Raw genomic sequence first — 21762 nt, 5'->3', positions numbered from 1 at the left:
CGCCTCCGTGCGACTTAAAATACCTCCACAGCGCTTTATGTGTTCTATGTGGACTTATACTCTTTGATGTGGACTATGTGTTATGTGTTTGTCTCATTAAAGAGTTATCTGTGGCAATGCGTTTGAAGAATTTAAAAAAAAAACTAATGTCAATTCGCGTCCGCTTTTTCTTCTGAAAGATGCTTTCTATAAATTTAGAATATTGAAGTGAAATATAACAATTAATGGTTGAAACTATGTCTGGAGGATTAGTTGAAAAAGTATACATAGGTTTGGACCACGCGCCAGCCGCCTTCGACATAAAAGGACGTATTCTTGGACCAGTATGTTACAGCTTTCATCTCAATAGATTTCTTGTTTAAATTGAAGGCAAATTCAATTAAGGCATTTTGTATTTCAGAATGGAACTAACATAGAATATATCCGCTCGGAAACGGGCGTTTTAGCCGTGCTGAAAAGTGAGAAATTCGAGCCACTGCATTTAGCTCTGCATCATACTAGATCTGAGGCTTTGGCAGCCGCTCGGTCGCTAGCGCTGAACTTGATCGAGACTATTCGTGCTGAATTAGCTCAGTGGAGCGCGCAGCAGGCTGGGGGCCCTCCGCCGCCGCTGAATGTGCCGCCGCCGACGTTGGCTACGACAACTGCGCCTCCGCCCGTCCCGCCCCCTGTAGCCACCGTGGCGCTCTCAACGCCCTCAACACTAACATCCCCAGCACACCAGACAGTCAACCCACCTGTTGTCAGTGTAGCTCAGGCCACAACTCCTTTAATGACAGTCCGGCAACCCACAGTCTTACAATTCCTGCAACCACAGCAACAATATGTGCTTAATCAGGAGAACGGTCAATTAATACCCATAGTGCAACCTGGGATGCAAGTGTCTAATGCGGCAAACTTTACTCATTTACCAATAGCACAACATCTAAGTTCGCTACAGCAGCCTAACTTTGGTGGGACCCAGATTGTAGATTTATCGAGCATGCAGCCAGTTAACGTGACTCAGTTACGTTTGAGTGGTGTGCCATCTTCCATGTCAATGATATTGCCGAATGGGTATTCATTTCCTCAAGCTAGCTTAACATCATCTGACACAACGACAGTGAGTTCAGCAACGGCTACCCCTGTCGTTTGTGCCGCTCAGAGCACAAATGCCTCTCAGAAGATCTTGTACAGCACGGACAAGGGAGACAAGGATGTGAAGTACCACATCCAAGGGGATACTGTGCAGTGGGCGATGCCGGGCTCGCAAACCATGTTGATCCCGTACCAGCAGTTACAAGACCTAGCGGCTAATCAGGGATTACCTAATTTACAATCTCAACAATTTGTTTCAGTAAGTATTACAAAATATAACACATTTGTTAATTAGCTAATTAAAGATACTCATTCATTATCATTAATAATTTTTCTACGGTGTGCTCGATAATAGTACTTTTTTTTTTTGCATTTATTTAGCATTTATCAACTTTTACCAATAATATTATTTGTAACAATATGGTTTTCAAACAATGGAAGTTTTTGACTCATGCAGAAACAATTATAAGAGAGTTACAAGGTTTATGTATCCTTATTTTATATTAAAGGTAAAAATGGAAAAAAAAAATTGGTTTATGTATCCTTGCTCTTAAATATTGAATACATTTTTAGGGACCCTATTACTAAGACTCCGCTGTCCGTCTGTCTGTCACCAGGCTGTATCTCATCAACCGTGATAGCTAGACAGTTGAAATATTCACAGATGATGTATTTCTGTTGCCGCTACAACAACAAATACTAAAAAGTACGGGACCCTCGGTGCGCGAGTCCGACTCGCACTTGGCCGGTTTTTATTTCTTTACATGGGCGTAGGACAGCTTCCACTGGCTGGCTAGGCTTTTTAGATTTAAGATTTCTTTCAACTATTGAATTAATACCTACACTAAGTGACTATTTAAAACTAAAATCTTGTATGAACAGATAGCACCTGCCGGTGGCTTGCCTCAAACATCACTCCCGCTAAGTGCAGCTCAGTTCCAGCAGCTTCAAGCCACGGGAACTATCATGCAGCTTAATCAGAAGGTAATATAATATACTTTATATTTATAAATAATTTATTAGTGGTTAAAAAATATGTAGTGTGAAGTTTCTATACCTAGTCCGTTTTTTTTAGATTACATTACAAATTTTATAACCTCAAATAGTAGTGGTAACTCTTTCCTCCAAAATTAAATCTGAGTAACTATTAGATATACTGAAACACACTCAAATTGTCAGTAGAAAAAGGCGCGAAATTAAAATTCTCTATGGGAAGTCAACTTCGCGCCCACATTTTTTAAATGTGCCGCCTTTTTTTACTGACAAGCTCGTTGTGCCATAGTTTTTTTTTATACCACGTCGGTGGCAATCAAGCATACGGCCCGCCTGATGCCTGATGGTAAGCAGTTACCGTAGCCTATGGAGTTATGGACGCCTGCAACACCAGAGATATTACATATTATAAATATATCATAGGAACATTAGCATTTTGGAAGAAAAAGTTAATTACCACTACTTTTGATGTTAGAAAAATTCTAATCTTAAAAAAAACTGGGTATAGAAATTGTTTATCTGTTAATAAGACTGTCTTCACACTGGTGTCGCAACTGGACGTGTCAACGGCGTGCGAGCGAGACAACGCTATAGACATGCATTGCGCTCTCTCACTTGCACACCATCACCGTGTCCGGTTTCGGCGCCACTGTAAAGTCTTGCCTCCCTTATTCATAAAACTTTACGGGCCTGTAGGCCGAGCACATGATTGGCGCGACAGTATCTCGCCGCGAGATAGACTACCCGTCTTTTACTAACTGTATGAATTCAAGAGGGACGGGTAGTCTATCTCGCGGCGAGATACTCTCGCGCCAATCATGTGCTAGCCCGGCTGATTTAGTTAAATTATGTTTTATCCCTTTCTTACAAATACATAAGTTAAAATGACAAACGATTCATAGCTAATTCAGGCCAGTAACGTGTTTATGAACGCTATAAGCATTTGAGTGCCTGAAACTTAAGGCCAGTCCAGACGGGATGATCAAATCGACCGTTTGTTTAAACGTTTTTTATGCACCTAATCTTGACATCCGCGTCCGCGGATGTCAAAAAATGAGCATCCGCAAATCCCTGGTCCGCACCTCCATTTTATCGGTAATAAATATCAAATTGGCGTTTGCGTCCGCACTACCTGAATTGATCAGTCAATCTAATCAGATTAGCGAAAAATTGTTCCCGTCTGGACTGGCGTTTAAAGATACAACTGGTTTAAAAAAAAGCTAAAATGGATTTATAAAATGTTGGAAAAATTCTAAAATATTGGCATTCAATATTCCTGCATATGCCATAGAAGATGTGTTTTCCTTTTGTATGTATCAATTTGTCAATTTAGCAGTAAGTCAGTTATAATTATAGTATGGACTACATTTACATGAATTCCCTACAGCCAATAGTGAGCAGTGGTTCACTGATAAATATAATATCCACTGGGCAGGCGTCGTCACCTCAAGTGTTATCTGTGAGCATAATAGTTACTACATGTTGTGCCAACCCACAAGCTTACTCTTAATTTCTCTTATAATTTTAATAAAGATGGCTGGTGGTTTTCACACAAATATTATGCATATTTGCTTAACCCTTTGACCGCCACGCCACGCTTGTCGGATGCACATAGGTCAAGGTCCTGACACTCTTTGATAGAGAAAGATAGTTTTATTGCGATTCCTATAAGAGGAAAGAGAAAATAGTGCAATGATTTGTCCTTATCACCGACCGGGTGGCATCATAGGTAGGAGGCGATGGCGAAATACCGAAATTTATAAGAGTGAAAGAGAAAAAATCCTATGCTGCCCAATCTTTATATGAATATTCTTTCTCTTACCCCGGTCGCTCGGTGGCGCGTCAATAACTACTATGTCTATGACGTAGGTTGATATTGAACTGTACCCGCGCGCGTCAGCTGACGTCTGGCGGTCAAAGGGTTGAGAAGGATGTCTGCTGGTTATTTTATACACAAAATGTTTAACAGCTTTTTGGCGTATTTGCTTACTATTTTTTCTGTTAATATTGTTTTATTCAATCAGACTCGGACAATTACATTAACTTATTTGCGCCAAGTATAAAGCTGCCTGACTGACGCGGAGATGAACGGAAAATAGCATTGATTGTAATCCAGCAGTGCGGATAGATGTGGATACTTTACTGCTTAATTAATAATATAATTCTTTATTTAGAAAGACATAGTCATACATTTAACATTAGTTTAAGGATATCTTATAAAGTACATTTTTAAATGACCTCTACCTAAACTAGGAAAATCCTGTATCTCAGGTGGAGATAAATAAATTACATAAAGGAAAACTTATGAGTTAATTCATTATATCAAAGATAGATATAACTCCGTAATAGATGGATACAGTCTAAGGAAAAAACGTGCCTCGAAAATCAAGAAAATTTGACTCTCGATCAGAGGGCGCTACTAGCTTTGGCCTACTGTCGTATAGATGGCGTTGACGGTTTCGTTTGTTATTTAACAATTTTTACGCATATCAGTGAAATAACGTGGGTTAAAATCATAAAAATAATTAATGCAAATAAAAAAAATCGTTTATCCATATTTAAATACATTTTATCGTATTTTTAAAAAATCTTCATTTTTAGTTTTAAAGTGTGTCGATAGATGGCAGTGAATTTACTGTGGTTACAAAATTTACTATGACAGTACCGCTCTAGTATAAATAAGTTACTCTATGATTATATCTAGGTAGCTACTGGTTCATTTCCACAGATCTCCTTTTATTTTTGCTCATCGCCTCAGTGGAAAAATTGTTAGAATACCTTTTTTTACGTTTAAAATTTTGATACGAAAATAATAATGCGCAAATAAACCAAAATTTCCACAAAATGCTAGTTAGGGTTCCATACCCAAAGGGTAAAAACGGGACTCTATTCTTAAGACTCCGCTGTCCTTCTGTCTGTCACCAGGCTGTATCTCATGAACCGTGATAGCTAGACAGTTGAAATTTTCACAGGTGATGTATTTCTGTTGCCGCTATAACAACAAATACTAAAAACAGAATAATATAAATATTTAAGTGGGGCTCCCATACAACAAACGTGTTTTTTTTGCGTAATGAAACCCTTCGTGCGCGAGTGCGACTAGCACTTGGCCGGTTTTTTTCTATTCATGCAAATAAGTTAACGTAATTAACTAATTATTACAGTTATAATTATGAAAAAGTTTCACTAAATACTCCAAAAAGCCGTAGAAAATTTAGTATAAAAATTTACCTGCACGTATCCACCATAATCAATAGCCATTCTAAAAACTATTTAACAATTTCTTTTCACATCATTTTGCTTCACGGTTGAGGTTTGTTGCAATGTAATTGGTTTACAGGTTATACTAATTTTAGTTATCCTAAGTTCATAAGTTAGTGCTTGAGCTCACAGTCTCATTTAGGCTTTAGATGTCTCACTGTTTAGTTTAACCGTTAGAACTATAATATGCAAGAGTAGTCACCCCATATAATTGTTATTCATAGTGGTTAATTATCTACTTAAGTATGGTCTTTCGATTTCTAGCTGGCCCCAAACGGCTTATCCTTTGTCTATTGTTAAGTAAAACGGCGCGTGCTATTAACTGGTTAATGAATTACGACTCTATGGTAATTTGAATAAGATTCAAAATGAACTAATGGAAAAATATAATGCCAAGCTGTGTGATCACTAAGGTTATTGAGTGCCGGCGAGTCGAACGCTACAGAACCAGTTTAAAATGTGTCATCTAGATGCATGCGACGACCGGTCTGGCCTAGTGGGTAGTGACCCTGCCTGTGAAGCCGATGGTCCTGGGTTCGAATCCCGGTAAGGGCATTTATTTGTGTGATGAACACAGATATTTGTTCCTGAGTCATGGATGTTTTCTATGTATTTAAGTATTTGTATAGGTATTAAATATATCGTTGTCTGAGTACCCACAACACAAGCCTTCTTGAGCTTACCGTGGGACTTAGCCAATTTGTGTAAGAATGTCCCTATAATATTTATTTATTTATTATTATTTATTATCTAGTAACAAAGGCGCGTTATCGGAGAGCACACCTACACGGGTTTTTTGAGCGTTGGACTAGCCCGCGCTCAGGTGCCAATTAGAATTACACGACCTTTGGCACGTGCTTAACAATAAACAAAGGATTAGCCATTTGGGGGCCCGCTAGAAATCGAAAGACTATACACTGTTGTGTACAGTGACACGTGCGGTTTTACTTAATAGACAAAGGATTAGCCGTTCGGGGCCAGCTACAAATCTAACGACTATAACAGTGTGGACAATAGTACCTATACTCTTTAGTTGTCAAACTGAACCAGTCGCGTTTCTATTGTCTTTACGGTTTCTAATAAACTCCACTGGCTGACACTTGAACAGCTAATGCCACTAAGCTGTGTCTTACAGAACGACAATTCCTTATATGTGGTGTCTACTCTATTTTATATACCTACTCACATTTTTAATCCAACCAAGCTTATATACAGGCTGGAGATTGAATTTAGAACATGCAAGGTCCGTTTGTGCCGGTTGTCTTTCTCGAAATTAGCGATTTAGAGTTAGACCAAGCTAAATTGGCTGCGATTTTGATGGCGCAGACTGTTAGTGCGTTATTTAAACATCATAAGGTCTATTTTTTTATTCCGTAGACTAAAATGACGTTTCATGTGTAAGACATGACATTTCTTACTCGTAGTACCACCTGAAATGTCATTTTAGTCTACGGAATAAAAAAACAGAATATAATTTCATAGAAGTTACTGGGCACTGTATGGGCTATTAAATTCGCTGCCAACTTAGCTTGGTCTAACTCTAAGTAAGGACGCTAAGCATATAGAATTCTGTACATGGACTCGCCATTTATCTATCCTTATCTATCACACGATACCGTGTGCGATAGAGTAAGGAAATGGCGGGTTAATGTACTAAATTCTTACTATAGTATTAGGCAATAGCAGCTAATAGCTATAAAGCGACTTTCGAGAAAATCATCCAGGAACAGAGTATATGTACTGTCCGCGCGCGAATTCCGTGCACGGCTGAGGAATGTTAGGAATGTTGGGCGTCATGACAGAGTAGTGTCGTTTTGTGCATAAGGGCGCGGCGCACACCCTCCCACTTCCTCGACCTCCGAATACACGGAATTTGCGCGCGGACTATATACGCACGTTGCGCGCAAATTCCATAAGCGTATAAGCGTATTGTCTATTTCTTTAACTCTCGATGTTATTAAATAAGCCAACTATGTAGTACTTAAAGACATTAACATTGTTGATTTTTCAGAATTCATCAACACCAACAAAAAATATGAATCAAGAGAATCGAGGACAAAAGAGATTGTCTGATGGCACTCCAAATCAGTTGCAGTTACGGCCCATTGCACCCGCTGGGTATGTTATAATTATAAGCTGAACAACTTGTTTACTTTGTGTACCTAATGCAACTTTTCTTTCAGATATTACGAAAGACATAAAATCGAAATAGTAATTGTAAATAAATACGTAGAGATTAAATCTTGAAATGATTTTGAGTCTTTCGCGAGATAATATTTGCAGAGATAATCCTTATACAATCTAAATTGTTTTCGAATTTCAAAAGCATTTGGCGTTAGTATTGATATTGAAATTATTTCTGAAAATATCCAAACACTTTCAACGGCTGCAGGAAGAAAAGCTATGAGAAGATTTTGAGAAACCTCGGTTTTGAGCGACTTGTGCTGTTCTGGTTTTTATAAAACCGCTAATATAACTAAATAATTCGACGAAATCAAAGATATTTTTGAAGAATTTATTTGGGCGCCAGTTCTGCAAATTTCATGGGAGAATCTTGGGAAAAATTTCACAGCGACTTCTGCCATTATTTTAGAGAACTTTCAGGCGCCATCGAAATGTTATGGGAGAAAATTTTGGACCGCCTTCTACAAGATTTCTTGGGAGACTTTTTGCAGCGCCATCTAGAAGTTTCTTTTAAAGAACTTTCGGGTGTCATCGAAATGTTTCTTTGGGAGTATTATGCATGTGTACCTGACGTGTATTGAAAGTTGTGTGTAACGCAGGTCGCAGGGCCAGGACAAGAGCTCGACCAGAGACTCTCGCACGTGGACGACTGCAGGTATTGATGATTTCTTGCCGTGATTAGCGATAACGTGTCTTTCACCTCTAAATTATAATGATCCACCATCCATCAATTTAACATCGGAAATTTCTAAATTATATATGTTGTTTGGATAACCCTAAAGAACTGCAAGACCTTAAAATAGTATTCCTTAAATTCGGACTGAATGGTACAAAAACTTACTTATTTACTTCACTGGCTCAGTGACCCAAAAAGGATCTTGGCCTCTGACACAAGAGAAGCTCTTAGAGTAAATCGCAATCGGTACAAAAACTACAAAATAGAATATGTGGGCATATATCTGTAACTAATAATTATTAGTTACAGATGCGATGGTGCCACACCAAAACAGATAATTATCTGTTTTGGTGTGGCACCATCGCCCACACTGTTAACTGACAGTTGGTAAACCAAAGTGTTGCTGTTTGTACTAACAAGTTACTGCCTTTTAATAAACATATATTGATATGTGATGGCTAATTATCTGTTTCGTTGATTTAGACGTGAAATTGACACATTATTACTAATATTTCATATTTTAAGCTTATCGAGTAGGCGTAGGCGTTATTGCATTTTGCGTAGTTTACCTAATTACTAAAGTTTTGGCGTAATTAATTAATACTTCTTTTGTACATATGAATGTTGTGCGTAAATACTAATTTATGTTCTGGATAAGATTTTCAACTTAGGTAACCGCACGCAATGCGTAAATGTGCTGATTTCTTACATATGTGGTTTTTTTTTTCTAACTTTTCCAGCATCCAAATCCAACATTATTTTCTTTTTTTTATTCTAATTTTCTGTCGTTTTTTATCCTCAAACAGACTTGATACAGAGTAATCCAGTCCAACTTCTTTTTCATCTTAGCTTTTATCTCGTTCACGGTTGCATGTTGCTGTTTCCGTGCCCGATCTAACTTTTTATTCTATTTTTTCCTCTTAGTTTACATTTGACAGAATTAAAGTGGTCTTCAATTTCGCCTATGTGTGAATCCAGTCGCAAACACCAGGAGTATCAGAATCGGTATGCTGCAGTTTAATTTAGATATGGCTATTATTAATTTTACCTATTTCAGAGTTTCTGGTGAAACGGTCTACGATGCACAGGTTTCATCTGCTGCTTTGAAGATTTGTTTAGAATTAAGAACTAAAGTACTAATGATCAACTTTTTATTTGAATACAGGTTACTGTTACTGGCACATGTTTTAACTTTCGCCAGAGAATGGACCGACTCAAAATCAACATGCTATGATTTAAAATTACGTTTTTTTTTTGCGTATAACATGTATCTATCTTACGCTGTTGGCGTAGCGTTACAGAAGAATCTGCGTAATTAATTGCATTGCGTAGTGATTAGTGTAAAATATAGGCGAACATATGTGGTATTTTCGCGCTTGTTATTTTGGCGCTTACGCCATTATTAACGATGCCGCGCTGTGCGGCGTAAGCGCCATCGACAATAAGGTCCCTTTTCATAGAAAATGCCCCATATTATATAGCTTAAATAAAACAGCGTGCGCGGCCTTAGAATCCTTCCATGCTTCTTGTTTTGCAAAAGCTTAATCGAAGCGCCATGTCAATAAGATAAACATGAACACGAACTGCGCGAGACGAACCAAACGTCATTTTATATTCTGTTTTTTTATTCCGTAGACTAAAATGACATTTCATGTGGTACTAAGAAATGTCATCTCATACACATGAAACGTCATTTTAGTCTACGGAATAAAAAAACAGACTTTAGTTTAGTGTATTACCTAAGTAAAAGCGTATGTAGAGCCAAGCGTAGTAAAATTGCTCCTCTTGCGTCTGTATATGCGTCCTATAGATCATTGGCGATTTTGCGTAACAACTATCTAACTCCGAACGGAATCGCCTAAGGTTCTTTATCGGTGCGACAACATCGACATGGGAGCAGCGACAAAATGTGCGAGTTTTTGCGATTCTATTCGAACGAATTGTTACCTGTGATAGTGAGTTTCTAGAATTATATTTGGACTGAAGCCAGCTACAAGGCGGTATCGTAAAGGACATTTCAATTGTAACTTGCAGTAAAAGTAGGTACGCAGTTAGCGATGGGTAGTACAAGCGCGACACTTAGCAGCCGCAATATACTCTTACTCTTTCATCTCATTCATTTTTGCCGGATACATCAGTCGCGATTTGGTATTGCTTCTATAACGACGCAGGAACTAACATGAATTGATTGCACTATGTAACGTACGAGCAAGCCTTCTTCAAACAGACTCATTCAAATGCGAGATCTGGAAGAATTGAATATACCCAACTGTTCCAGAACGGAGTGTCACTTACAAATAATACTGAATAGGTTAGACTGAGCTAATGTTCACGCGTCGAGCGTTTGTTACCCTCAATGGAATACTTCCTCATGATTTACTTTTAAATTGATGCATGCTTAATATTTAGACTAAGCCTTACAGATTGCAGAGAATCTACACTCAGGTTCAGAACCGGAGTTCAGATCTTCAAGCCCGTCTAGTATGCCTTCATGTTCCTGTTTATGCGATTAGCGGCGATTTTATTAACTTAAATTTAGTTTAAGAGCACGATGTCTTTCAGCTTTCAGCAAGTGTTCAAGCTGCAGGCGCCAGATTATCACTGCAATTATTAATGATTCAGTATATTGATCGCGCACGAAGACCGAGGATTCAGGGGCTGAGGAACCTGGCGCGGAGGCAAGGGGGACATTGGGGGTTCACCTATGAATTCTTACGCGAATACCGAACATACCAATATCCAATCGAAGATCCTTTGCAGGTCGGCTGTGACGACGACGTCTCTTCTTCTTCGACCTAGCGTTTTCCCAGTCTAGCGCCAGGGTCCGCTTTCCTACTCAATCTTCTCCACTTTGCCCGGTCTTCGGCATCCTCAGTGAGATTGTTCTCTTCCATGTCCGCCATCACGACGTCCAGCCAGCGCTTCTTAGGCCTACCGCTTCCGCGTGAAACGACGTCTAAGACTCCAAAATACTACCTAATAACAATTTTTCCTCAGCATTCTCAGCAGTAGTGTTCCAGTTGCATGTGCCATCATCAACACTGTTAACTGACATTTTGGTAAACCTTCTGGCTTTGGGTGATCGTCGGTTAAATAGTATTGCTTTTAGTTTACGCGTTGCGGTACTAGTATTAATGTGACAGTACATTTACGAGGCTCTTTACAACAGTACTCTTTCTTCCTACAGCGTAGATGAGAGAAATCAACCATAACCAATAGCATTGATAATCCAGCGGAGCAGAGAAGAGATGAATCACAACCAATGCTATTTGTTAATTCCTCTCATCTCCGCTCGTCTTCGCCTCGATGGAAAGCAGCCTAGTTTCGCTAGCGGCATTGCGTAGTAAAGCGTTGCGTGTAGATAGTATTGGAGGTTGTTGTAATAGAATAGATTGTTATTGCAGCTAGAGACAACACGGTGGTCAGTATGGGGATGAAGATTAATCCGGCACATGGCACCATCATACACGTGTCGTCTGGACAGCAGACTAAGTAAGTACCTAAAGCTACTGATGTGCAGGCGAAAAGATTCCAAAATTGCAAACTTCCACATGAAAAAAAATATCAAACCTCATATTTATATGGGAATCGAAATTTTCCATTTTCAAAGTGAAAGTTTCCTGTGTTACCTGTGAAATAAGGTGAAGTACAGTAATTTACAACTGGAACAGTAATTTACGGAAGTTATCAAAATGAGAGTTGATCTTTTTTTTCTACCTAAGGGACATTTTATATTTAAAGTTTTACACTACACTTATATTTGAGAATTTTATTTTATTTCCACTCAGAATCACGAGCTCTTTCGATCCTCTTAAATTTTACCGTCCGTCATTCAAATAAACAATCATTTCATTTTTTTTGCACACAATGTGAATTTTGTTTTATAATGAGCATTTTTTTCTTAGCGTCTCAGGCGCAACAACGCAAGAGAACACCGGGCAAATGTACATCAGGCAAATGGAACGTAACGCCATCCAAATACAAAGCAAAGACAAGCAGGACCCTAACAAGCTGCAGAACCAAAACGTGCAGATGATCACCGTGCCCCAGGGCATGACGGTTCTGCAGAACCCCCTCAACATCAGCCAGATGCCCATGATTGGTCAACAGAACAGCCAAGTCTACATGATCCCTGCAAACCAGCATAACATCGTCCAAGGAGGCCTACCACCAGGCCTGATTGGACAGCAAGTGTTGCAACCAGGACAGAATGTCACAGTCATGCAACCCAATCAACTCACGATGCCTAATGGCGTCCAATATAATATGCCTTTAATGCAAATGAATTTACCACCTAATTCGCACTACATGCCTGCAGGAATTAATTTAAATACGCAGTTATCAGCGCAGCAGCTAAACGCAGCTTTAGCCGGACAGCAGCTAACTAACCCTAACATGGCTGTATCTGGAACTATTCCTTTAGTCCAAGCTCCTCCACCGGCATCTCCAATAGCTCAAACTAATCCACCAACCCAACAACCGGTCCACCAAATAATGCCTCAAAACTCTAACTTTATCACCCCCACTTCTCAATACGCCGGTATGCCCGCTCAATACATGATGCAGTCTAATTCGGGAGCTATAGTTCCAGCCAATAATCCAGTGCAGTATACAGTTCCGGCCAATCAGAGCGCGAATCCACCATCGAATAATGGTAACGGTCAATCAAATACGCCCACGGACAATGAATCCACCAATGGCACCAATCAGACAAATTACATAACCTCATCGTCGCAGGAAAACTATGCTATGACTCAAAACCAACAGCAGATAATGACCAATGATGGAGCAGCGACTCAAACGTTAACCAATCAGCAGACTCAACAGAGTTACACGACCAACGGCAGCAATCCTCAAACTTATAACGTAAATCAGACAACAACCGCCCAGCCTCCAGCCACATACCAGCCAACAAACGGGTCAAATCCCCAAGCTAGCACACAGAACTACGCGGCTCCTACATCTATATCTCAAGCGCAAAACTATTCACCGTCAACCACACCAGCGCCTAACCAAACTTATCCAGCGACGAATCTCCCAAACATGCCTAATGTTTCATTCCCACCTAACCAAACTCCTAACCCTTATCCTAATGCGACAGGGCAAAACATGGCAGCTTACGCCAACAATCAGTATCAGTACACTAGCCGACCATGGTTCAGGCCTCGGTACGGGTCCCCGCAGGGCTCCCCGTACGGCGCCGGAGCCCCGCCGAGCGGGCCTCCGATGCCGGTCCCGCCGCCCGCGGGGAACTACAACTATTGGCAGGACAGCTGAGAGTTGGAGAACAACGTCTGGGAGGAGGGACAATCTTTACTGTGATGCAGTATTAACGTAAGGATGGCGTATAGAAACTCTTCAAACGATGAAAATGGTAAAATGTCCAATGCTGGACAAAGGACTTACGAGAATATGTATAAAAAGCGGAGCGATGCCTTTAATTAGACAAAATTATGAACCAAATCTTACACACACACACACACACACACATCTTATACACTTTGTTGACGAGCTTTCCCACGCTGGATCATTCGCTCTTTTTTTAACTAACTTCTTTCCCAGAAGGAGGTGGTTCTGAATTCGGTTGTGGCTATGTTTCTTTTTTAATTTATGTTCACAGATTACTCCTACTATTATTTGAGTATTTTTTTTGTATAATTGAAAACCTCTGCAAAGTAAAGGCGCTAAGCACGAAAAATTTCGAACATCAAACATGATGATAGGGAGCGTGCATGAACTATAGGGGGCAGCACAGGAGCCGTCAGATTTTTGGCGCGAGGTGTAAATTTTACACGACGTTTAATGCTTCCGATGTAGCCCACAAGTTGGCAGCACCTATTATGCACAAGAAAACGTACGAAAACGGTAGATGGTAGCACTTGCTTTGGCAATGTAACATGTTTATGTTTCCGATTCAGGCCACAAGATGGCAGACCTTCCAATGCGCACGGCCCTTCCCACGCTGGAACCTTTCTGTAATAGGACAATCGAACCCAAAAATATATGAGTGTACCAAAAAGGAAAATTTTAGAGATTCTATACGGAGGTAATGGTACCCCTGACTCAGACGTTTAAAATGTTCCACCGATTGTAAATACATCGAGTATTTGTAGTTTTAAGAATAAGGACACTTACGTAAGTGAGCAGACTGCTTTAATAAGGAAAATGTAAATTACATTTATGAAATGTAAAGAGATAAACGTGTAAATAGAAATAAATCTAATTATGAATTATATTTCTTAAATGTTGTTTTTTTCATACACTTTAAACTAGCCATTGGTACACGTTATGTTGTTGCATTAGAGTTTATTGTTTAACTATAACAATAGTTATTTGCGATACAAGTGCGGAAAAGAGGAAAGTTGCGAATTACCTATCCGCACGTGTATCGTACAACGTTTTACAGTACATATGGCTCTTTAAACTTTCGACATATGCACGAAAAATGCTCTTTTACGCACTAGTGCGAGAAAGTAGCACCATATGTACTGTAAATGGCTTATCAATATAACAAGGACACAGCAGGTGGTCAAAAGTCATGGGTTCAAAGTGTTCAAACCTTGATTGTGCTGCTATGAGCAGCAAAAATCGTTAGGTATCGAAAAAAGTAAAACAATTTGGTCAGGATCCTTATGATACACATTGCATTTTAACTTTTGAAATGTACGCCACAACCAGAATAACCGAGTTGCATGTAATCCGTGGTTGCACCATAGGTAATAGGTACCTACACCGTTTTGTGTAACAACAGCTATTTCGCTAATCAGCGAACTAGGCTCCACACTCGCGTTCGCGGCTTTGCGCCGCGATTCGCGCATGAGTGTGGAGGGCCCTTTAAACGTGAACAAAGCAGGTCGCGCTGCAAATCCAATTTAGTAAGAAGAAAACACCAATATGTGTGGTGATCGGAAGTTATATGCTCGATCTTGCAGTTCGTGATCAGTGTGCTAATAAAAAATAAAAATGTAATAAAACGGACTCCATTTTTGTGATTATATTCTTATATTGTCTTTGCTTCTTCAAACCAAACTGTCACAATGACATTGTAAATGAAGGATATTTATGATCCCTTTGTAAGGTAACATACTAATACTACTCTTTGAAGGTAACTGTTTACATTTCGTGAAACCAAATAAGTATTCTACCATAATGAGCATGAACACGACGGACCGCTACCCGGCCACGGCATCGCAATTCATGTTACGTGAGATCAAACGCCAACAAGAGCTGGTCAATCGAGGCTACCAGCTGCTGAAGAGGAAAGCCGAAGCTCTGCGGCTTAAAGGTAGTGCTATGGTACTCGACTCGAACGAGCTATCTGTCGCTCTTGCATATTCGAGCGATAGAGGCAGATAAAGAAATTTCGTCTTTCGCGGTAGGGACCTCTCCCCATCTTTAAAGCTCGCTCCACACTCGTGCGTAGATCTGCAAATCGACTCCACACTCGCGTTCGCGGCTTTGCGCCGTGATTAGCGTACGAGTGTGGAGGGACCTTAAGAGTTCAAGCCTATTACTTTTAGTCTTTTGGGTTCTTTTAAAAACTTGTCAATAATATTTCAATGAATTGTTTTCTTCCAAAATCGACCTCCTTTTCTCCATGCTGACCGTATTTCAATGTACATTCAATTCTTCTTTTCGTGTTGAGATTCCTTGTTTAATGAACGAGATGCCCAGCCCAATACGCAAGGGAAGGAATTACACTTGGGCCGTCGCGTCCCTTAAAACTTGTAGAACCTTAAAATTTAAGGAGTTCATTGTCGTCCTGAGTCAAACTCCAAAAAGGACTCAACGACTCGACCTTGATTTACGTCTCAAAAGACTCAGATTTATTTAAGCGCATTCTCTTAAACCTGACTCGTTTTATTAAGAGAACACTTTCTACTTTAGGTCGACAGACGGCATCCGACTTATCAGTGACCCAAGCTGTTCTGGGCCATACTCTTAAAGAGGCCTACATATCGTTGGCAGCGGTGAAGTTCACTAATGGAGAGTCTAATGCATTGGTGCTTGAAAACATTGAGGAGGTACGTTGCTGTTGGAATATAGTTTATCTTTAATAGGGTATATATGCTAGATATTGTGCATGACTGAAGAAAATCCGACGCTTCACGGGTTAAGAAACTATATTGTGTATAAGACCTTGATTTCAGTTGGATAAACGTTCATCTCGCTGTATACCTAACCCAGGGGTAGGAAACTAAGAGCGTTCGGGCATTTTCGGCTCCGTTCCTCATGTGCCTAGACCTACAGTGCTACGTTCTAAAGAAATGAGACGCACTGCTTACACAGCGTACTGCGCTGTATCAATCTTTAGACCAAGACCTACAAGGTCCAGCTGGCAAATTACTGATCTCTATGTCTGGCATTCCATTCCCGCATTAGTGCCCCAGCCCCACAACGCCTAGGATGACAGTAGCTGACAGTTACGCACCTTTTTTTTTGTCGCAGGGGTAAATACATTTACGTATCTCACCCTCGAGCTGCGAAGGCCCGTTGGGGTTGGGGTGGTATATGTACATACATATACTACATACAGAGGGAGGGGAGGAGAATACCCACTAACTTCCCCTGCGGTGTTACCCTCTCTGCCGTTATTGGGGAGCATCGTGAGGTCACGAGTATTCTATCACGATGCTCCCCCAACAGTTACGCACCTATACCAAGTCTGTCAATGCCACGTCAATGCTTTCAATTCATAGTAGGGCTAAATTCGTCTTCAGGTAACAAGATATTGGCTGTTGAGAAACGTTCTGCGTGTTTGGCTTCAATGGTAAAACCAATGAATCTTCTTTTTGCCTAGGCACAAATCCGTGTCAAACGCATACCAGAAAATATCTCCGGAGTCTCAACCGTGACACTCCACGCTATAGAAGAGCTGGGGGCCAGCGACGCTCTCCGCTACGCTGGCCTCGGGGCCGGCGGGCACCGCACCGGCGAGGCCAAGAGGGCCTTTCGCGAGGCCGTCCATATTCTGATCAAGTTCGCGTCGCTGCGCAATACGTGCATTCTGTTGGATACTGCGATCAGGTCGACACTGAGGTATATGGTACTCTATTAGTTGTAGGTACTCTCTATGATTTTAGTCCACCAAGGCGGTATCTATTATACACGATAACCAACGAAACTTCTAAAGGTCTAGTAATGTTCACCATAACCGTGGTCGGAACGCAACACAATTTGGTGGCAAGCCACCTACTACAAGGACGGAAACTATATACATATAGCAAGGTCACATTAGTTGGAAGCCTCGTTTCCAAATGTGTAATAGTCAGGCTTAGCTAACATAAAAAGTTTTTTTTAATATTTATTTTTGGTGTTACCAGTTAAATGCAATTAAAACTGGCAACACTTTGAATTTTACGGAAAATCCCCCACGTTAGCCGGCAAGTGTTGCTAGGTTATTTAACTTTTCGAAACCATTCCTTTATTTGTCTAATCGTCAAAAATGATCAAAATCATATTTTACAGAAAAGTGAACGGCATAGATAAGGTCATTATGCCTAAGCTATCGAACAGTTGCTAGGTTATTTAACTTTTCGAAACCATTCCTTTATTTGTCTAATCGTCAAAAATGATCAAAATCATATTTTACAGAAAAGTGAACGGCATAGAGAAGGTCATTATGCCTAAGCTATCGAACACAATGAAATACATTCAAGTGGAACTAGCGGAGCGGGTAAGACAGTATTCTAAATACCGTACCACTGCAATGTTTTAAGTTACGAACTAAGTTGTACTAGTTTTCATCGTATTTTATTTAATCAGGAAAGAGAGGAGATGCACAGGCTGAAGATGGTGAAGGCGAAAAAGATTCGAGCCAAAGCTCTAGCGACAATGCGTCTTGAAGACTCGCAAAATGGGGACAGCGCTGCAGGCGGTGAAGGTGGTGAAATTGGTAGGCGGATTTATTATCAGCAGGTAATAGAGGCGGAATATAGTCTACTTAGTAGCTAAGTAGTTGTTAGGAAACTTAATTTAAGTTGAACCGTTAGTAACTACCTAGTCTCAGTACGTAAAAAATCTCTGAACGACTCTTAAAACTCGTTTTACGACACTTCTTGAGTTCAATATTTCATATAAGTAACCTGCTGCTCCCTTTTATTACACCGCTCTAATGGAAAAAGGGATCGCGAAACGCATTTAATGTAAATACATTCCTACAGTCCTAAAATTAGGACGCGTTAATAGTGCTGTTATTTTGGTCGACGTACAGACTACTTTGTCAACAACCTCTATTTCCAGATGTCCGTTCTGCAGCCCGTATCCGCTCTGTCGAATGTCTCACAAGCATCATCTGCGCCTGCAAGTCGCTTCCCTCCACAGATTCCGTCGAAGACTTCTCTAAGCCCGTCTGCCAGCCCGCGGAATGGGACGATGAGGATCTCCTCTTTTAACCTTTGAACGCAATGCGTCATTAAAACGCACCGCGATCTTGGTGCGGTTAAAATATCTCTTTCTCGCTCTAACTTATAGCTGCGTCCTTAACGCACGTACGGCGACCACCTTCGATACATGCGCCGCACCGCACCTAGGTCGCGGTGCGGTAGTCTGTTACAGATTTAAGCGTTCACTGAGGAAAGATGCAAGCGTGCCAATATAAACCTTACTTGAAAGCAAATACCAGTGACGTAACTGTTATATGTACTCACGGCCTCTCAGTTAAATTGAGGCCCCTCTCAGGCCTATAACAATACTGTTCCTTACTGTAGGACGTCCAAAATATTAGGGTGCAGTAAGTTCCTGTTCGTGTTATTCTGTCACTCTCACTGAACGTAAGTGTGAGCGAAATGGAAGTGCGTGCCCGGGAGCGCGGATATCATGTTTTTTTAAATTTATTTTTGTGTTTTAAAAACAAAAAGTATTCGCTGAGTTCCCTCATGCATAATATTGCTAATTTTTAGAAATAATTTTCCTATGCTTAGCTTTTTGTGCAAAATTTATTATAATTTTTTAAAGTGCATTTTAGACCTACATATTTTCGTGATTTTTTTACTATCGAGCGAAAGTAAGAACTCGGGATTCGAAACGCTGAAGTCCCTAGAGAAAGGCCTCAAGATTGCTAATTATATTTATGGCAGCCGTATTGTAATCCAAAAAAGCGCTACGACTTTTTAATTCGTTTTCTGAACCTGCTGCACCTTAAGCCGCTTTTTTTTACTTTTAGGCCTCATTCACACGAGCGCTTTTTCAACGAGCGTTAAAAAAGCGTTTAAATGACACAAATGGAAACATGTGTAATTTATTCACACGGTGGCGGTAGCGCTTTTTATCCAGCGTTGTTGGATTTTCAACTTTAAGCCTTGGTCTTTAAATCGAATTTAGCGTGCGGGCAGAACGCGTAGGGTCACTAGCGCAGTGTATTAGTCTTAAGGCCCCTCCACACTCATGCGCGAATCTCGGTTCGAAGCCGCGAACGTGAGTGTGGAGTCTAGTTCGCTAATCAGCGAAATCGACTCCACACTCGCGTTCGCGGCTTCGCGCCGCGTAGTCTGGAGCGAGCTTTAAACGCATTCTGCTGACTGAGAGGCATGAGTAACTTTTGATTTTTTTTTAAATGTCTATGTTCTCTTATTTATAATTAAGTAGGTAATTAATACAATTTAGTTTCCTTGACCATCCTTCATGAAAAAAAAAAAAGAAATATAATATAATTTTATTTCAGCTAGAGTTTTATTCATATAAATGTAATAAATAGAATTTTAGACACAATTCAAATTAGAAATAAAAATAAAATAATAAGAGAAGTTTCGTAACTGAGAAACTACAATACCCAACCATTGTCCAACCTCTCTTCCATGGGTTTGGTAAAATACTGGCATCTTCGGAACTTTTCCAGAATTTCACCCTAGAAAAAAAACATAGAATAATTATTAAGCCATTTTTCTGTTTCCCTATATATCAATAGTATTAAATACAAGTGCTCCTTTAATTTATAGACCACAATTAATGAAAATCATTTGAGTACCTCAAAGGCTTAGCTAATTCTATTGCTATATTGCTAATGTACATGGAGTGAAAGCCCCGCCATTCCGAAGCGTACAGTGAAATCGAACGGGTCCCATAACCTGCTTGTTTTAGGGCCCAAAAGGAAACTATGGCAGATGACCTCATGAAGACATACTATAATTGGTACCTAGAAAGCACTTTGTCAAGCCTTTTATACCAAGATAAATCATTTATCTAATTGGAAGCCTGAAGGGACTGTGATAAAATTGGTGCAGGAATTAAAGTTGTTCATTAATATTCAAACCTTCCGCCGGAAATGACTTTGCCAATAACCGGATGTGTATCTATTGACCACCACCAACTAGGTACTTACCGGCCCGGTTTTCTGGGTTGTCTCACTGTAAAAAGTAACGGCACTAGACCCCGTTCCATACAAGGGATACTTTAGGTGCATCTGTGAACAAAATATTCGTTTACCTAATGGTTGATAAGTTGAAAATAGTTTACTGCATTTTACTTTGTCCAGCCGGGCTAGCACATGATTGGCGCGAGAGTATCTCGCCGCGACATAGACTACCCGTCCCTCTTTAATTCATACAGTTAGTAGAAGACGGGTAGTCTATCTCGCGGCGATATACTGTCGCGCCAATCATGTGCTCGGCCTCCAGGGTCGCGTTTTGGGAGGGAAAACTAGGAAGTCCTAAAAATTTAAAACGCGACCCAGATCTAGTTAATATTGGCCATATGGTGGGTGTTCCAATGTCTGGGAATGAAACAGATACATATTGTTATATCTTACGTTTTTGTCCAGAGGGATTTCTAAGTTACGAGGCTCGAAATCATCCTTCACATAGTTGGCTTCGTATTCGCTGCAGTACTCGGTGACAGGAGTAGTCGTTTTCAATTCATCTACAACTTCCTCTAACATTTGCTCCCAGAAAAATTCTTTTAACATTTGCTTCCGGATACCTATAGCCAAAGAAGAAATGTATATATGCCAATTTTAATAAGGAACTCTACTTATTATAGATTTTGCATAGATTTTACATTAAGAGTAAATACTCCAGCCAAAAAAACGTTATATATTTTCTTTTTAAAATTTTACCTACGGTACGTGGAGGTTTTTTTGGTACTGTATATTTGTTCCTCATTTCGCTGCCTTTAGCAGGTGCTACCCTGCCATCCTGTAGAATCCATGGACGGCTGTAACCCTTTCCTTTCCCGTAAGCAGATGGTTCTGGGGGAACTTTCGGGTGTAACTTGATCCGTTCAAGGGGTCTTATTTTTAACGATGTATCCTCGACATCAGGCTCTGGGATATCAGCTTGAGCTTCGGTGTCAATGTTGCTTGAATCTATAGCATCCATAGTTTACAAAAAAGAATAACTTATAAAGATTGCCGAAATCGCAAAAATAAATGTTGCGTTGCTATGGAAATATTGATTGATACTTTATGACTTCTCCAAACATTAAGGTCGTAAGTAAGGTAGGCCATAAGTAAGAGCGAGAAAGCGATATCTCTGTCTCGCTCTTACTTATGGATACGTCGCACGTGTGTACGGCCATTACCGATAATCGCATGGATTGACAATACATAGCAGCATTTGTTAGATCAATTAAATTCG

At 40.2% G+C, this 21762-nt stretch overlaps 3 protein-coding genes and 1 long non-coding RNA gene across 5 annotated transcripts in view; 2 read left to right on the top strand and 2 right to left on the bottom strand.

The window, feature by feature from the left end:
• The window catches only part of LOC134748928 (uncharacterized), a 448425-nt gene that overhangs the window by 353771 nt on the left and 72892 nt on the right, over window positions 1-21762 (bottom strand). The window lies entirely within an intron of this gene.
• LOC134748895 (dual specificity protein kinase splA-like) lies at window positions 155-14426 on the top strand. Of its 2 annotated transcripts, XM_063683726.1 has the most exons (8): window positions 155-323; window positions 401-1336; window positions 1960-2061; window positions 3458-3529; window positions 7343-7449; window positions 8115-8170; window positions 11596-11683; window positions 12097-14426. In XM_063683726.1, exons 1-8 carry the CDS (start codon window positions 225-227, stop codon window positions 13466-13468), a joined length of 2832 nt encoding a protein of 943 aa, XP_063539796.1. In that variant the 5' UTR covers window positions 155-224; the 3' UTR covers window positions 13469-14426. The 2 variants fall into 2 exon arrangements, with proteins under 2 accessions (XP_063539796.1, XP_063539797.1); XM_063683727.1 differs by lacking the exon at window positions 3458-3529.
• LOC134748951 (V-type proton ATPase subunit D-like) lies at window positions 15347-18596 on the top strand. The gene is made up of 6 exons (XM_063683818.1): window positions 15347-15476; window positions 16079-16215; window positions 16992-17230; window positions 17786-17867; window positions 17957-18086; window positions 18434-18596. The coding sequence occupies exons 1-6, from the start codon at window positions 15347-15349 to the stop codon at window positions 18583-18585; spliced, it is 870 nt and encodes a 289-aa protein (XP_063539888.1). The 3' UTR covers window positions 18586-18596.
• On the bottom strand, window positions 19917-21581 carry LOC134748855 (uncharacterized). The gene is made up of 4 exons (XM_063683678.1): window positions 21243-21581; window positions 20937-21106; window positions 20511-20591; window positions 19917-20036 (listed from the first exon to the last, which is right to left on the bottom strand). The coding sequence occupies exons 1-4, from the start codon at window positions 21502-21504 to the stop codon at window positions 19953-19955; spliced, it is 597 nt and encodes a 198-aa protein (XP_063539748.1). The 5' UTR covers window positions 21505-21581; the 3' UTR covers window positions 19917-19952.

This window comes from Cydia strobilella, chromosome 17 (assembly GCF_947568885.1).
Source record: "Cydia strobilella chromosome 17, ilCydStro3.1, whole genome shotgun sequence".
Taxonomy (NCBI): Eukaryota; Metazoa; Arthropoda; class Insecta; order Lepidoptera; family Tortricidae; genus Cydia; species Cydia strobilella.
This window is presented reverse-complemented; position numbering and strand designations above follow the sequence as displayed.

Bases quoted from the DNA above. Each gene is read 5' to 3' on its own strand.
- LOC134748895 (XM_063683726.1), top strand. From the start codon at position 225: ATGGTTGAAACTATGTCTGGAGGATTAGTTGAAAAAGTATACATAGGT. The intron at 1,337-1,959 runs GTAAGTATTACA...TTGTATGAACAG, and splicing joins AATCTCAACAATTTGTTTCA to ATAGCACCTGCCGGTGGCTT. The intron at 8,171-11,595 runs GTATTGATGATT...TTGTTATTGCAG, and splicing joins TCGCACGTGGACGACTGCAG to CTAGAGACAACACGGTGGTC.
- LOC134748951 (XM_063683818.1), top strand. From the start codon at position 15,347: ATGAACACGACGGACCGCTACCCGGCCACGGCATCGCAATTCATGTTA. The intron at 17,231-17,785 runs GTATATGGTACT...CATATTTTACAG, and splicing joins GCGATCAGGTCGACACTGAG to AAAAGTGAACGGCATAGAGA. The intron at 18,087-18,433 runs GTAGGCGGATTT...CTCTATTTCCAG, and splicing joins CGGTGAAGGTGGTGAAATTG to ATGTCCGTTCTGCAGCCCGT.
- LOC134748855 (XM_063683678.1), bottom strand. From the start codon at position 21,504: ATGGATGCTATAGATTCAAGCAACATTGACACCGAAGCTCAAGCTGAT. The intron at 21,107-21,242 runs GTAAAATTTTAA...CTTTGGCTATAG, and splicing joins AAAACCTCCACGTACCGTAG to GTATCCGGAAGCAAATGTTA. The intron at 20,592-20,936 runs GTAAGATATAAC...TTTTGTTCACAG, and splicing joins AAATCCCTCTGGACAAAAAC to ATGCACCTAAAGTATCCCTT.